Here is a 16676-nt window from a genome sequence, read left to right as displayed (position 1 = left end):
CCAGTTTAGTCTAAAGACTATATGACAATCAATGGTCCCTGTCCAGTTCCACTCAGGGAAACTAAGAGAAAGTTCCCTCTTCCACCCCTTTGAGGAAGCATGAGCATCAGTCTGTCTGAGTGCTTTGGGGAAGAGAACACACAACAATCGATCTTAACTGAGTCCCTTCTATGTGCTAGACATGCAATGGACACCTTCTCATGCAACGTACCCGCTGCTTTAGGTGGGTGTAACTTATCTCTATTTCTCAGATGAGGGAATGGGTGGCAAAGCTAATAAGAAGTGGAAATGAGACTTGACACTATCTACGTGACTTCAAAGTCTCTCAGATTGAGAAATGGAGGTAGAAAAAACAGAGGGACACACATGAACTCAAGTCTTACAGTGTAGAAATAACACTTATCCTAATGAGGCACCAGCTGGAGTGCTTTCACTCCAGAATCATCTCTGCCCTTTTTCAGGTATCTAGAAACTTTTGCCTCTCTCCCTACTACCCATGCCAGTCTAAGATTCCTTGGATTTTGCCATTTATATACCCTTTTTATAAAAGATTTTATTTATTTATTTTAGAGAGCGATCACAAGCACATAAGCAGGGGGGGCAGGCAGAGGGACTGGGAGAGGCCCAGGATCTCAAGCAGACTTTGTGCTGGGTGCCAAGCATGATGCAGGGCTCGATCTCAGGACCCTCAGATCATGGCCTGAGCCGAAACCAAGAGTCGGATGCCCGACTGACTGTGCCACCCAGGTCCCCGCTATTTTTATACTTTAAGATTAGATGGTGAGTGTCCACAAGACAGAGGGGAATGTGCCCAGATTTTGTCAGCACTGGCTTCCATGGCCTACCTTTCCTCCCTCCCTCCTGGGGGCCGGAGACTGACTTGTCAGAGTCCGGCTCAACCCTCTGCCCTCCTCCCCCTTCCCACAAAAGTCCTGATGGGTTTGGTTGGGCTGGTCACCCATAGCCTTGGACTCTTTGGGGCATGTAATATGTTCCCTTGGGGTTGGGGCAAAGAAACAGAGCATAGGGCCCCTATTCGAGGGCCCCCAGGTTGGGAACAGCGGCCAGGAGGACGGGCAAATGGAAATCAGGTGGCACCAAGGCCTCTATTTACGCACACTGCTTTCCCTGGAGCACTACCACCACTTACCAGCAGCTACCATTAATTCTGTGCATATTAGGAACTTGGTACTTCTTACCTGATTCTTCTTAGCTCCACTTTACAGATGAGCAGTTTGAAGGAGCTGAGGCTCAGAAACATGGCCGCGCTCATCTTGTTAGTGAGCACGGAGCTGACATTTGCACTTCCAACCTTGTTCCGGCCCTTGCTACTGACTTTAACTTTTCCAGCTCTAGACCTAAGCTCTTTTTTCAGGAACCCTTGACAAGAGTGGGTTGCAATTCAAGGATAGGAGAACTGAAGTATTTTCAAGGTTACCGAACGATATGTAAAAAATTCACGTGTGTCAGCATTTCCTACAAAAGGAATTCATGATTGGGAAGGGATTACAATATTTCCATTCATGTGCGATAATTCTTTTTTTGCCAAGTATAGGTAACTACTGTGATTGAAATAGCTATTATATATATTATATATCTCATATATCTCTAATATGAGGAAAATAAATGTTGTTTTAAATTTCATGCAAGGACATTGAATTCTTTTTTTTTTTTTAAAGATTTTATTTTTAAGTGATCTCTACACCCAACGGGGGCTCGAACTGACAATACTGAGATCAAGAGTCACATGCTCTACTGACCGAGTCAGCCAGGTGCCCCAAGGAGGACATCAAATTCTGATCATATTTTTTCAATCTCTGATTTATGGGGTCTCATTCTAACTAAAACAAGTGAAAAAGGACATTATTTCCTACAAATTTTGGAATCGAGTTCATCCCTGAGCTTTCTTATATCAACCTTGAAAAGCATCCTTAACAATTATTCTGTTAGCCAACATTTGTAATGTGCTCCTTGGCCTCCTTCTTCCTTGCAGAGACATTCTTTTTGCTGATGAACCTCACTCTTAGTCTTTCTTCTGCTTTCTTATGAGAACATAAACACCTGGCATTTCTCTATTGACAAACATTCCCCTGAAAATTAAATTAAAAAAGAACATTAAGAATCTGCTCTCGGGGCGCCTGGGTGGCTCAGTCAGTTGGGCATCTGGTCATGATCTTCAGCTCAGGTCATGTTCTCAGGGTCCTGGGATTCAGCCCCACATCAGGCTCCCTGCTCAGCAAGGAGTCTGCTTCTTCCTCTCCCTGGGCCCCTCCCTGCCACTTGTGCTCTCTCTCTCAAATAAATAAATGAAATCTTAAAAAAAAAAAAAAGAAAGAAAGAAAAGAAGCTGCTCTTAAGCCTCCACTACCTGTTTTATTTTTTTAATGGCTGCCCCCTGGCTCCTCCGTTAAGCCAGGTACTCTGCGGGGGTGTGAAGTGCCTCCATCAGTCAAAATCTTTGGTGAACCTATAATAAAACACGGTTTTCAAACTGGGTTCCCTGGAGCCCTTGGGGACTCCAAGGGGATCCCTTGGAGGGGCTGGGGGACAGCAGGCTCTGGGTCCATGTGTGATGGGAGCAGAGTGGAGCTGGCTTTGGGTGGAGCAGGTCTCTGCTTTTATACTGGGTACCATGTAAGGTTTTGTGGGAATAAAAAAGCTCTACAGCCACAAAGAAGCTGGAAAGCCACTGTGCAAAGACTTGAATCCCGCCTGGAAATCTGGAAGAGAACTGCCTGCTTAACCCTAAAGCTCAGGAAAGGTAATAAATATCCTTCACCAAATTCTGGCGTTACTGTGAGTAGTAGTTATAAAATGACCCTGCAAAATGACGTGACATGGAAGTCAGCGGCAACACCACGGCGATGTTGATGACGCAGGCAACGTGTGCGGGTGGCCATTCCATCCGACCGTGTCCTCTGGCACCTGAAGCCGACCTTGGCGGTTCCGGCAGAGGGACTCTGGCTATTGAACGGGATCAGGCTTGCACCAAAGTGGAAGGCAGGAGGGTGAGAACCTGGCAGATCCGTACCAACTGTCATCAAATACCTGTTTTTGCTTTAAAGATCAACTCCTTCCTTCTCTTTTGTAACTGTGTTCTCTTAATGCCTGCTTGCTGACTGGACAATTACCCTTTGAGATTCACACTGTACGCCTTAAAAATGATCAGATAATACCACTATCTGCACTTCTCATTATTTTATTATTAATATTTCCTTTTCATGAAGTTATGGATATCCGAGTCTCTTATCTTCTAAACTCTGAATTCTTGAAAGGCAGGATCTAATTGTACTCATCTCTGCGCTGACATAGTTCAGGCGTACTTGGGAGATAGCACAGGGCTGGTTCTAGACCACCGCCATAAGGGCAATATCAAAATAAAGCGAATTGAATACATTTTTTTGGCTTCCCAGTACCTATAAAAGTTACGTTTACATTATGCTGCAGTCTATTAAGTGTACAATAGCATTATACCTGATGTACATGCTTTAAATAAAAAATACTTTATTGACACAGAGACACAAAGTGAGCAAACGCTGTTGGAAAAATGGCACCGACGGACTTGCCCGATGCAGGGTTGCCACAAACCTTCAATTTGTACCAAAAAAAAAAAAAGTGCAATATCTGCAAAGCGCAATAAAGTGAAGCACCATAAAAAGGTGGTATGCTGGTACCTTGCTTATGGAGCAAGCACTAGATAAATATTTTCGGATGAAGGGCTCCCTGTCCTATTACCTGGAAATTGGTCGGCTGCTCAGCACTCCACTGCCCATCAAAACATACGTGCATGGATTTTAAATCACTCTTAATCCAAATGGGTTTTAATTCTGTTTTCTGTTCTTTCCTCTCTGTCCAGGTCAACCAAATAAAACCCCAAACAGATGGCTCAGCTTTCTTGGTGTGGAGGGAGATGTAAGGACAAACAGCCTCTGTGATGCCAATTTTCCTTTTGCCCTGATCATAAGAGGGTTGTGGGAAAAAACCCACAAAATACTGTGGCAAATGGGCTCCTAAGGTATGAACACCACCCCACTCTCTGCACCAGGAATGTACAACTCATCTAAAAACTCATGCAACCGGAGAGTTGCCCAGGGCTGATATGTCATCTTCCACGTATTAATTTCCAGATTAGTCTTGCTCGGTCTGATAAAGGTCTGCTATGAAGATGAAGATGATGATGATGATGATAATGACAGCAGTAAAATCCACCAACTGCTATGTGGCGGGCACTGGCTGAGCCCCTTATGCCCACGATCTCACTTAAACTTCACAACCGCGTTAGGAGGTAGGACTATTACGACTCTTGTCTGCCATGTGATCAGACCACACACAACCCGGCAAGTCACTTGACCTAGTCACTTGACCTAGGACTCAGGGCTTCTATTGCCAAAGTGGGACTTACCTAGGAAGCACAGAGTTAGGTGGCCTGGATTTTGCAGGGGAGGCGACTTTCGGTTCTGGCCCAGAGCTTCCTGAAGGTCCTGGCAGAGAGTCCTGCGCCGGCCCGGGTTGGTTTGGAAGTACTTCCCTCGCGGAAGTCAGGAGATGCTCTTTATCTTTCACTTCTTTTTCCCGGGACTTGGCTTTGTGTTCGGCCAGAAGGAGGTCAAATTGCTTTTTCCGGCCTGGGACTGCCCTCCGATGGCTTAGCGAATGTGTCTAAGGAGAAGAGAGATGAAAAGCACAGCCTCTTTGATCAGCACATAAACCTGCTTCCCCAGGCCCTCCATTTCAGAAACAGCAATTCATGGGAATTTAGAGGTGCTTGAAAAGTCAACTTCAAGGCCACAGCTCCCGTTCTGTGGCTGGGAAGAGGCAGACACCACGCAAACGCAACCATGCCCTACACTCCTGGCGTTAAGAAGCCAAAGCTTCCTCCAAAAAAAAACCACAAAAAAGCAACAACAACTGGCACAGGATGACGAGCTTCAGCGCAGAGCCCACGGAAACCTCTCGGAGGAAAGGCGACGGTGAGGATGCGCTAGAGTTAATCCAGGTGCAGGTGGGAGGCTCGCTGTGGCCCAGACCCACAGAGCCACCAGGCGGAGGGGGCCACGGCCTCGATCCCAAGAAGCACTAGTAGTTCAGCATGAAATACAGGGCTGGGGGCTACCCGATGGCGGCCGCCTTGGGTCAGCTGTCCCCCTGGCCACCCGGCGTGGCCGGATCAGGGGCGCGGCTGCTGGTCCTCCCCTCCACGGCTGCCTTTCAGGCCGCCGCCGCCGCCGCTCCTGCATACATTAAAACGTAGCAGGGTTTAGAACCGCCTGTGAGTGCCTATAAATACAATTTACTGTCTGGCCTCACAAGTAACAGGGGAAGCCTATTTTTTTTTTTCCTTCTTAAAAAGCCAGCCAGCTTGAGGCAGGCACTCTGCTACCATGGAAGAGAAGAAAGCATTTCCCTTACAAAGAACAGCTGGGGGTCATGTCGAGGTTCCACACCCTGCCGTGTGCAGAGAGTGGCATGCAAACATTTCGACAAAGGCCCCAGCGAGAGCAGGAAGTATTTTTTATGGAAAGAGAAATACCTTGCAGGTGAGGGATCTTGTGCAAGGTTTCTTTGTCTCGGGATCCAATACTCCACAGTGTTTATTTGGGTCAAATTCTCTCTCTGGTTTAAGAAACAAACAAAAAATATAAGAAAAAAGGAGACTAAATAGGATTTGGCATTAAGACTACATTTAAAAAAAAATGCACATTTGCACCAACAAGTGAGACATTGTCAGGCAATCTGGTTTTTTGTTTTTCTTTTCTTTTCTCTTTTTTTTTTTTTCCAACCGGCTGCTAAAATGCTTCAAGAACCACTCAGGGGAAAATGGCACTCCCCTCTGACCCCAGAGTTCCAAGTCCAGCTTCGGTCGGGATGCGGGATGCAGCACAAGGCACGGGGACTGGGTGGGGGCGGGGGGGGAGGGCAGGCACCGAGGGCAGGGAGCCCTGATGCTCGCACACTTTATTTCACTTAAACGGTTCCCCAAGCACTTGGCACTTGGGGTGTAGCTGGCTGCAGACCAGGGAGAGCCACCTGAGGCCTGAGGGCCGCTTTTTCCTGGGCAACTCCAAGAATACGTCACCTTCCCCCGGCCCCTTGCCTTCCCGCAAGTTCTCACCATTTGAGTGGGAGATTATTCCTTGCCATGTGAGTGTGACCCCCTCTCTGGTGCTTTGCAAAGTCCTCAGCACCGGGCTTTCCACACAGCCCTGCCCAGAATTCTGGACCTGATTCAGGAATGTTTGGCGGTGCCACAGGCGGGGGCAGGGGGAAGTCTGGGTGTGTGCTGTCTGAGCATCTGAAGTTGAAGGCGCACAGAGGGCAAGACCCGCTGGTCTCACAGCTTGCTTTGCTCCCAGCATGGCGCCTGTTGCCTCCAAATGGGAATGAGCCATGCTAGCCAACCCAGTGGGGATGAAGGATGGCTACAAGGAGGCCAGGTTTTCTCTAGTTCCTGCCTGCTTACTGGACTGTTGCTGATGGCTCATGGTGACGTTACTTCTAAGGAGCCTACTCTTTCCATGCCCACTTTGGATCCTTTGCCCCTCCTGGATCACCAAAATGCTCCCCTCCCCGGAAAATGAGGACCCTTTCGGCTTCAAAGGTCCACGTCTTGGGTAGTCCGTCCGTGCTATTTCTGGAAGGCACCCAGCAACCACCTGAGTCCCACAGCACAGGGAAGACACAGCTCCTGGGGGCGTTCGGGGAGGCAGGCAACAGTGTCAGTGGGTGGGGGTTGTCTATCAGTTTGGCGGGGTGTCTCCCTAAGAGGTCTGAATGGCTGCAAACTAAAAAGAGCTTACCTGAAAAGCTGTCTGAGATTGGTGGGGGGAACTCTGAGCATAATAAATGAATGTGTTCTGTTTTTAATAGAAAGTCTGGGGCCTGTGGTGGTTGCAGCGGTGGTCATGATGATGGCTGCAATAAAAACCATTCTTAGGTCCAAAGACAGGTTTCCCAGCTGGTCATCAAAAGGCCTCCCGCCCCCTTCTTTTGGCTTTTGTCATTGTCATCATCATCATCTTCTTGTTTAAAGATTTTGTTTTTAGTAACCTCTACACCCAACGTGGGGCTCGAACTCATGCCCCGGAGATCAAGAGTCTCATGCTCTTCTGACTGAGCCAGCCAGGGGCTCCCCACCAACTTTTTTTTTTTTTTTTTTAGCTTCTCTTTTAAGACTAGAAAACTGTGAGGTTTGGAGATGCCTGTTTCCTCCAAGCCCTCTCTGCCCATCGAGGAGGGCCTGGGCGCCAGGCCCCAGGCTGCCTGCCACTGAGTTCTTCCCCTTGGGCCTGTCAGAGTCAGACCCGGGCCCAGATCCACACCAGCGCTCACATTGGCCTACAACTGAGCAGGTTGTTTGGCCAGGGCGTAGGAGCTGGCTGCCAAATGTTGAAGTGAGATAGAAACAAGCAAAAGACCCAATGAGACAAAACAACCAACAAAATGCAAAACCAACAAACACCAAAAAACCCCCCAACAAACCCTCTACAACTTCAGGTTGGGGCGCAGGCTGGAAGCCATGGTCATGCTTCTATCTCTGGACACTGCCCAGCTGGGCCTACTGGTTTTTCCAGGGATGTTGCCACCCACCTCTGCGGCATGAACTTCAACTTTCCATCCAGGAAGAGAGCCAGGAGCTGGGGGCTCCTGTCCACACTGGCCCCCCCTGCCCCCGCAATGCTCAAAGAGAACGCCAGGCGCTACCTTTCTTTCTTGAGAGTGGGTGAACAGTACATAGGGAGATTTTTAGGGTAAACATCTTTTGCATGCTTTGGGTCCAAAGAGCTTTTAAGAAATTATTTTTTTTTAACAGTTACAGATATAAGATAGAAAACCTGAAATACAGATTAACACGAAGTAAAAAATAAAAAGGACCCATAAGTCTTAGGCTGATTCAGAACTATGCTCCTACTGGAGGGCATAGTTCCTCTCTCTTACCAGGTGGCTTTCACTGTATTTTCTTTTCTTTTTTTTTTCCAGTCAACATTTGATAAATGCCCCTGGTGTATGAAGAAGTTATAAAGTTTATAGCTTTTCTTGGTCTTTTGGAGAAAGCAGAACTGCCAGATTTAGTTCCACAACAAATCCAAAGCAAACATCATCCACATGGGGGCCCCTAAGGGCAACCATTGCCTCCAAGCTCGGCCCTGTGCACCTTTCTGGGCATCCCGACTGTCTACGCAGACAACCGAGAAGGATATCCGAGAGAAACCCCTCAACCTCGCACCAGCTGTGCCAGCCTAAATGTTCCCAAATGGGAATTCTGACCGGATTATGTGGGAAAGGCAGTCGTAGCCCCAGACTACAGAATCAACCAGGCAGCCAACTAAAACCCAAGCACAGAGCGGGGCAGACAGCACTCACGGTCCTGTCCCATGTCGGCCCTGACCTCCTGTGAGGTATCCATCCCTGTGGTTGTCCAGCTTCCCCGCAGGGAGGCTTCTACGGAACCTGGGGCAGGTACAGCCCGTCAGCCTGATAAGACCCTCAGACTGCATGGGCTGCCGTGGTTGGTGTAAGGCATCCTGCCTCCTGGGCCAGGAGGACCCCTCCTGCTGAGCACTGAGCCAAGAGCGAGAGCCCTCGTGTGGCCCGGAAATAAGAGAACCCCGTTCTCCCTCGCATTTGTAGGTGGGGGGTTCCTGTTGGCAGGTAAATCCTGTGTTCCCCTTACAACGAAACGGACCTGCTCAGTGATAAGAACACAGCACTCCTTGGTCATGGATGTGACTCAGATGCAGTCTAATCATGAACCAGACTTGAAGGACACAGACACGTACCTGAAAGTCTCCTGTAAGGCTTGTTGTTGTTTTTGGTGCCATTTTGGTGTTTCTTGTCTATTGTGGCAGACAAAATTCCTTTGCCATTTAAGATCTTCTCTGGGGAAGGTGGCACTGACTTGGACATCAAGACTGGCTTAATTAAAGGTGGGGTGGAGACAGCAGAGGACGAGGTGGAGCAGGAGGTGACCGCGGTAGTGGTTGTAGAGTTCATTTTGACATTGGCACCATCTGCCTTCACTAGGTTAGGAATTTTCTCTAAACTGACTACAGGAACCGGAACGCTGAAAAATAAATGAACAAACACACACAATTGCCTTCTTTGATACATGCGGTCCGCTGAGAAGCTAGACGCGCTTATCGTCATCAGAACACTTCCTTATCACTTATTTATATTCCTCTTATAAGTGAGCAGCAGGATTCCCGTTTGGATAGAAGGGAGAGCTGTGCCGTGGAAAGGACCAGCAGGGGGTCGAGGCTGGCTCAGCACCAGGGCTGGCATCAGAGCTGACTCCCTCCTGTACCGGGTTGTCCCCATAGATCCTGCAGCTTCCCCCTTCTCAGTCCCTCTCTGCCGGTGGTCTCGGAGACAGCACCTTGGGCAGAACAAGGTGCCCACTGGGAAGCTCGGGGAGAGATGCTGTGTGTCCCCTGACGACGGTGTGCTACCGTGCCACTTGCTGAATCACGTCCCCTCCCCCTGCTGCTTGCCGGTCTCCCACCTCGGCGAGCAGGCCCGACATCTGCTTAGCTCGGGCGTGCTGACAGGCTCATACCACACGGAGGCATGGCAGCAGGCCAGTGCACCATGGTACATGCAGCTGGAGGACCTCTGGAGCACTCATACCCTGGGGGTGGGTTCAAACGGAGCGAGGCACCGTGTAACATTATCGAATGTTCCATTTTAGGCAGCTAGTTATGTAAATAGGCAATTCTCAAGGCTGGCAGGTGAGAGGATGAATTTTAAGAAGACAGAGCACAAAGGTGCATGTTTGCTCTTCAAAATCTGTCACCTCAGCTCCACTTCCCTAGGATTTCTACTGTAATGGATATGCATTTGATTTCTGTGCATTTAATACTTGAGGACCCTGTATCTGGGCGGTGGTGGAGGAGTCTGTCTCGGGGTCTTAAAAGATGAGATGAGATGAATACGCTTTCCTTTGGTTCCTGAACTAGATTCCCTTTCCTCCTTGCAGGAGGGCAGAACACTAACACTTCAGCCCCCCAATCATCTCTGAGCTGAGTGGAGCCGACTTAGCTATTTGAATGCCAAATGATCTAGAATATAGCTTATACATGCCTGCAGACAATGTAGGGCATGAAAGAGAGGCTGGTTTTGCAGGGGAGGAGTCTTATCTGTCCACAGGGCTGGCGAGCTCTTCCTTCTCTACGATTTATTCACAGGTCATTTTTTTTGGTCAGTTTGTCCAGGAAATTATTTCAGCAACCCCTCAGCCCTTGCCCCTTTGCTGACTCTGAAACCAATCACAGATGTTATTTATAGGTTTTTGCCAGTGAGAAGGGCACTCGGTGGTGAAGCAGATTGTAGCTGGATTTCCCCGACTATCCTGGGACCACGTGCTTTCTTGGCCTGGAGAGGGATGGTGTGGGACTTCAAGTCCCGTGTGAGGGGAAACTGGAACAGTGGGTTTTAGTAATACACCAAGTCCCTGATAATTCCGCCTTTGATCAGTGTCTCAATCATGGAGATAGAGCTAGACTGCTGCCACTTTCTATTTAATGGCAATTCTCAGAGCACTCACATATGGCTGAAGAATAGCACAAGAAGCCCTTGAAAAGTCAGCACACTGAGAAGCTGGAAAGATATTACCTGTGCTGCATTCCTGATTTTTTCCGAATGGTAAAAAAGAAAAAAGTAAAACCATGGGATATGGAATTCTTCTAGGCTTCCTTCACTCAATTTTAAGAGACACTAACACAACTCAGGATCTTGAAGAGCCATTCCCCCACCCGTGTTCACAGCGGCACAATTCAAATACTGTCCATTGGCGGATGACTGGATAAGCAAAATGTGGGCTAGCCATACAATGGAATATTATTCAGCCGTAAAAAGGAAGGAAATTCTGACACACGGATGAACACTGAGAACACTACGCTAAGTGAAATAAGCCAGTCAAAAAAAGACGAATACTATAGGATTCCACTTATATAAGGTGCCTAGAGGGGTCAAATTCCGAGACAGAAAGTAGAAAGGTGGCTCTAAGAGCTGGGGGAGGAGAAAATGGGGAGCTGTCGGTCCATGGGTATAAAGTTGCAGTTTTGCAAGATGAAGAGTTCTGGAGATTGGCTGCACGACACTGTGAATGTACTTAACACTGTTGCACTATATATTAAAAATGGTTAGAATGGTAAATTTTCTTTTTTCTTTCCTTCTTTTTTTAAAAAAATCAATTCAGTTATTTTATTAAAGATCTATTTATTTCAGAGAGACAGAGAGCATGCAAGAGTGAGGGAGGGAAGGGGCAGAGGGATAGAATCTCAAACAGACTCCCCACTGAGTGTGGAGCCTGACACAGGGCTTGATCCCACAACCTGAGAGAGCATGACCCGAGTTGGATGTTCAACCCACTGAGCCACCCAGGCACTCCCCACTTTTTAAATTTTTTTTAGAGAGAGTGTGTGTGCACGTGTGCATGCACAGTGGGGTGGAGGGTATGATGGAGGGGCAGAGGGAGAGGGAGAAAGAGAATCTTAAGCAGGCTCCCTGCAGAGTACAGAGCCCGATGCGGGGCTCAATCTCATGACCCTGAGATCATGACCTGAGCCAAAATCAAGAGTCGGACGCTTAACTGACTGACCCACCCAGGCGTCCAGGATGGTAAATTTTCTTATGTGTATTTTGCCACAATTAAAAATATAATCCAACCCCCCCCAAATTCATGCAACTTAAATTATACATCAATATCCTGACTTTAAAAATACACATTATAAAAGCCTGCTTAAAAAGCTCTTATTGATTTAGTCACCTTTGTTCTGATCTGTTGATTTTTATTTTTTTAAAGAAAGAAGTTAAACTTTAAGTGTTGATGGAATACCAGGTGGGAAGATTCTCTAGTGCCCGAGTGGCCTTCTCTGATATACTTCTTCGTGAAGCCCAGTAAATTCAGGAAAAGAAATTAGGACCCTTGGGTTTCAAGGCTAGCTCTTGTCCCATGAGCTGGTATGAGAAAAGGGAAGACCTCCAGTTTCTGTGAAAAATGGCCAGGGCACATGTTGAGTACCATGATTTTAGCATATGATGTTGGGATAGAATAATCCAGAGCAATTGTATGAACTGAAATAAGTTTAAAAACTGAGCCAAATGGTCCTCAGATGCTCACAGTACAGTCTGCATTTCTCCCCTAAAGTCAATGTCCAGCTCCAATGGGCTCCTTAATTCAGCCACGAGAGCACAGGTGCACTAGGTCCAGCCATTTGGAACAGTGCCAGGTGACTCATCTCTTTGGTGATGCTTCTTCCCAACTGTGTGTTAGTAACTGAGCTTGAGCCAGGCCAGCTAATATCTGTGACTGATCTCCTAATTAGAAATTTTCTCCACTGTGTAACAAGTGTGGTTCATTCATACCCTGTACTGCTTCCAGAACTCCAGCTGGACTTCAATCCCAACGTCCGTAGGCAGGGTGTGGATTTGGAGTCCATCAGAAACTAGAAGAGAAGGCTGATGTGAAGTTCTTTGGATTGAGTTTTCGTGCGTTGGAATGGGAGGCATTAGGGGGAAAAAGTCTGATCTAAGAGTGTTTCAAAGGGTTCCAAAGACGACGTGAGTAGTAAGGGGCTGAGCCACTGAGTAAACGCCTCTGATACCAGGTGGATGGGCTCCATGTTGGCAGTGGGAAGAGGATAGGAGACTCTAGGTGTTTTGGGTGAGAATTCTAAGGGTGTCTAGTAACAAATAGAGAACGGATGTATATAGAATGAAGGAGGAGAGGGACGCCTGGGCGGCTCAGTCAGTTAAGCATCTGCCTTGGGCTTGGGTCATGATCCCAGGGTCCTGGGATCAAGTCCTGCATCAGTCTCCTTGCTCATCGGGGAACCTGCTTCTCCCTCTGCCCCTCCCCCTGCTTGTACCCCACCCCCAACAAATAAATAAATAAAATCTTCAAAAAGAATGGAGGAGTAAGCTCTATATCCAATGTGAGGCTTGAACTCACAACCCCAAGATCAAGAGTCACATGCCCTTCTGACTGAGCCAGCTAGGCAACCCTGACCTGGATACTTTCATCTTTGGTGTCCCTTCTGCCCCGCTTTCAGGCTTCCCTTCTAAGGTAACCTGCCTCTGGTCTGAGCTGAGAAGGTACTTCTGCTGGGAGGTAAAAGAAGGCAGAGAAGCAGGCAGCTCAGTGATGGAGGGAAGGGGCACACCCATCCCCAAAAGAAACGAGAATCAGAGAGAGAGAGAGGGTTTCCCGTTTGCTCTTGCCAACCTCATTCCCCAGGATAAATGTCAGCCATCCATTCACTGGGATATTTAGTCCCTTTTCTTCACCACTGTTGGCAGTAGCCCTCAGATCCTAAACTGATCAACAAAGGAGGAAATGACCACAAGACGGTGCCACTCGATTTGGAAAACCAATCCCAGAGACTCCATCTTTTTTCAGCTACGAGCTCAGGAAGGTGCGGAGTGCCCTGGCTTCCCACGCACACAGATCCCCGCGTGTGTCTACACTCCAGGGCATGGGAGTGCGGCCGTCTGGAAGCCATGGCCTCAGAACCACGTCCTGCTTTCTCCCACTGTCCCCTCTCTCACTGTTCCCCACTTCCCCTCCCATCACCCCTGGCCAGTACAGCGTCCCAGCCCTGGGCAGTGGACCCCGAGTAACAGGTTTCATTTTTTTCCACTGGAAAGAAGCCAGAAGATGCTGACCCCTGCTTTCACGGTGCGGACATCTCCCCCGTGTGGGATCCCGGTAACTCACACACCTCTGTGTGCTGTTGGGCGCTGGGAGGGGTGGGGGGCTGGCGACACCCGGATGACTAAGCAGATTCATTACTCTGTGTGCTTAGGTGCTACACAAGCCTGGCAGTGACCCCTGAGGTTGGCCGAAGCCCCTCAGGTTCCGTCCCTCTCCATCTGGAGGGGTGCACGCACGCAGTCTCCCAATCACCTCACTACTGACCTTCCTCGGAGGAGCAGTGTCTGAAAGGGAAAGAGGAGTCCCCGCTGCTCTCATAATGCCTGTTTTGTCCACTGGGGATGAACTCTTTTGGGGAGCCCAGGATTGCAGCTTGTTCCCCTGCTGCGCCGAACACACTGGGAGTCGTCAGCTCCTGGTTACCGCTGTACCTGTGTCTCTGGTCCCGAGAGCAGTCCTCCCTCGTCCTCCTTGCTCTGTGGGGGAGACGTCTACCTTGCTGCTTTTGTGCTGTTTGGCTGCCACGTCCTCTTCCTGGGTGCCTGTCTGAATTTATCATTTTGGACCCAGGAGGGTGCACTCTGGCTTTAAGAAAAATGGCTCTCCTAGCACCCAGTGGATTCCTCTCCCTGCCCAGTAATATCTGCAAGAGCAGAGGTGGAGTATCTAACAGCACCGTTTCAGGGGCTGCCCGTGTCTCTCGGGGCCAGCTACTCTCCGGCCCGCTCCCCTTGCCTGGGGGTCATGATTTATTTCATCGTCAATGGATAAGCCTGAAAAGAATGGTTCGGGAAATCTTTAGGCCTGCAGAAATCGGTGCCAGCTCTGCTCCACTTACCAGCGCAGGGTAAAAATGGATTTGACAGGCAAGAGCCTGAAGACATATGGTATTTGTGCTGTGGGTTATGTGTCTGATGAGAGTTCTCAGCCGTCTGATTTCTTCCCACCCATTCTTTCGAAAAAGGCCCGTGTGCCTGTCCTACTGGCGTGGCAGAATTTCGAGGATCTCCGACTTAACTGTACCTCACCCAGCCTCCTGCCTTCTAAGCAGTGACGGTGTTTAAGTCATCCCCAAATAAAAGGGGATCTGCTCTATTTTAAAAGACCCTCAGAGAAGGAATATCTATTTGGCTCTTTTGGGGGGCCGTTATCAGGACATTATTTACACCACATTTAAATTCTTTAAGTAGGGAAAATACCTGGGACATTCTTGAAGGCCGAGAATCAGGCAATTGCTAAGAATGTGCCTAAAAAACAGAGCTACAAAGTCCCACCACGGTACAATGCATAGAGGAGATATGGCATAAATCCTGATGAACAAATAAATTTTTTTGTTTTAAATCTGGGAAAAGATTGGGAAAACTTTCAGAAAGCCAATTTGTAAACACCTTAAGCAAACAGAAAACAGGGTAATCAGCCACAGGGCACAGTCAATAAAAAAACCTGCCAGATTAATCTAATATTACTTGGTGGCTGAGTGTCAGGTCTGGCGGTCAGAGAGAAAGCACTGTGTATAATCTCTCCTGGCCTTTCACACGGCTTTGGATTCGCTCCCGTAGAACCCACCCTCAGTAAACTGGGAAAATGTGGTCAGACCACACAGCTATTGGGAGTGAGTGCCTGGGGGCAGAGGCAAAGAAGACTGGCTAGCAGTGACTTTGCCAGCCCCGAGCAGCCCTCGGCAGAGCTCACAGGGGCCCCTCGCTGGCCAAGAAGGTGAAAGCATCTTCGTCAGTGACTTGGATGATGGGCCAACACCTCGTCCATCAACTGGGGGAAGAGGCGATTTGCCACCGTGAAGAATGATGTGGGACTTTCCCTTAAGCCCGTTAGGAGCGGGGGAGAGATGAACAAGCTAAAGTGGCCAGAGGCAAGTGAAATAAAATCAGCGAGGACAAGTAGGGCTGAATCTAAGGTCTGTGCCTTGTCATTGTTCTAGAGGGTGCTACAAGATAGTGGAGGATAATGGTTAGGAATGCAGGCTTCAAATCAGATGAGCCTAGATCTGAATCCTGCTTTTTCTACTGCTGGTTGCATTAGGGTGGGAAGGCCATCTGACTTCCCGATTTGGGGCCCTCCGTGGGTCCCTGAGGACTTTTGGAAGAATTAGAAGAAGGGAGGCTGAATTAGAATTAGAAGAAGTAGAGGTGCTGGTTTCAGCTCCTTTTTGCCTCCTCGGTGGGACAGCCTCATGCAGGGCAAAACCCACTCAGGCATACGGGGCTGCCCTGCCTACCTTATCTTAGGACTTCACCACTCTGGGCCTCAGTTTCCCTCTCAGTAAAATGAAGATCATGATGGAGATTTGAAGGGATTGCATGAGATGATCCATATGAAGTGCTTAGCAGAATGCTGGGCACACGGTTGGCTTTCAATAAATTGGAGCTAAAACAAAAAGGGGACAGAGGATCCTGCCGTCCCCTCTCCCTACTGACCTGCTTCTTCTGGGGTATACATCTGGGGAGCAACTCATCAGAAATTTATGTCCCCTTTGCCCTCCTGGTCCCACTGTGGAGGGAGGGGTATCCAGGGTAGGGGGAGGCAGGGGCAGCAGAGGGTGGGAGCTAGTGGCCTTCCATATTCACCCAGAGTAGGGGAGCACTTCTTGGGGGTGCAGTGAAGAGGAAAAACAGAACTAGGGAAGAAGTCTTCCCTGCTGCTCCTCAATCCCTGGTCTTCTCCGCACAGCCCAAGCCTGGACTAGTGTGATTCGAGCTCCCACCTGCAGAACACATTCTGGAGGAAGAGTGAGCAGGAACTCCAGCCTCTTCCTCAATGCAAACTTGTTGTCCTGCGACCCCAAAGTACGTTAGGCAACGGGGGGGTCCTTCTGGCTCTATGGTGTGTCTTCTGGAAGAGTAACTGCATGTACCCCCTTCTAAGCTGCTCCAAGTTTCCTGGAAACAGGAAGCCCCTGTACCAGCCTCTGCTAGTCTCTCCAGCACTTTTGTTAATCAGGGCTTCCCAAGGCGGGGAGCTCAGGAGGTGGTCTCCAAACCCGCTGGGAGATCAACAGGCACTAAAT

At 48.8% G+C, this 16676-nt stretch overlaps 1 protein-coding gene across 6 annotated transcripts in view; it reads right to left on the bottom strand.

The window, feature by feature from the left end:
- The window catches only part of ATXN7L1 (ataxin 7 like 1), a 232862-nt gene that overhangs the window by 21242 nt on the left and 194944 nt on the right, over positions 1–16676 (bottom strand). For all 6 annotated transcript variants that reach the window (XM_035020375.1, XM_035020377.1, XM_035020376.1 and 3 more), the window contains 3 exons: positions 8778–9061; positions 5531–5613; positions 4403–4659 (listed from right to left, as the gene is read on the bottom strand). In XM_035020375.1, the coding sequence (XP_034876266.1) occupies positions 4403–4659; positions 5531–5613; positions 8778–9061 (624 nt within the window). The remainder of the gene's footprint in view (positions 1–4402; positions 4660–5530; positions 5614–8777; positions 9062–16676) is intronic.

The sequence above is a fragment of the Mirounga leonina genome, unplaced genomic scaffold (assembly GCF_011800145.1).
Source record: "Mirounga leonina isolate KUSES-001 unplaced genomic scaffold, KU_Mleo_1.0 Mir_174, whole genome shotgun sequence".
In the NCBI taxonomy this organism is placed as follows: Eukaryota; Metazoa; Chordata; class Mammalia; order Carnivora; family Phocidae; genus Mirounga; species Mirounga leonina.
The sequence above is the reverse complement of the archived record's forward strand: the minus strand, read 5'-3'. Positions and strand labels throughout refer to the sequence as shown.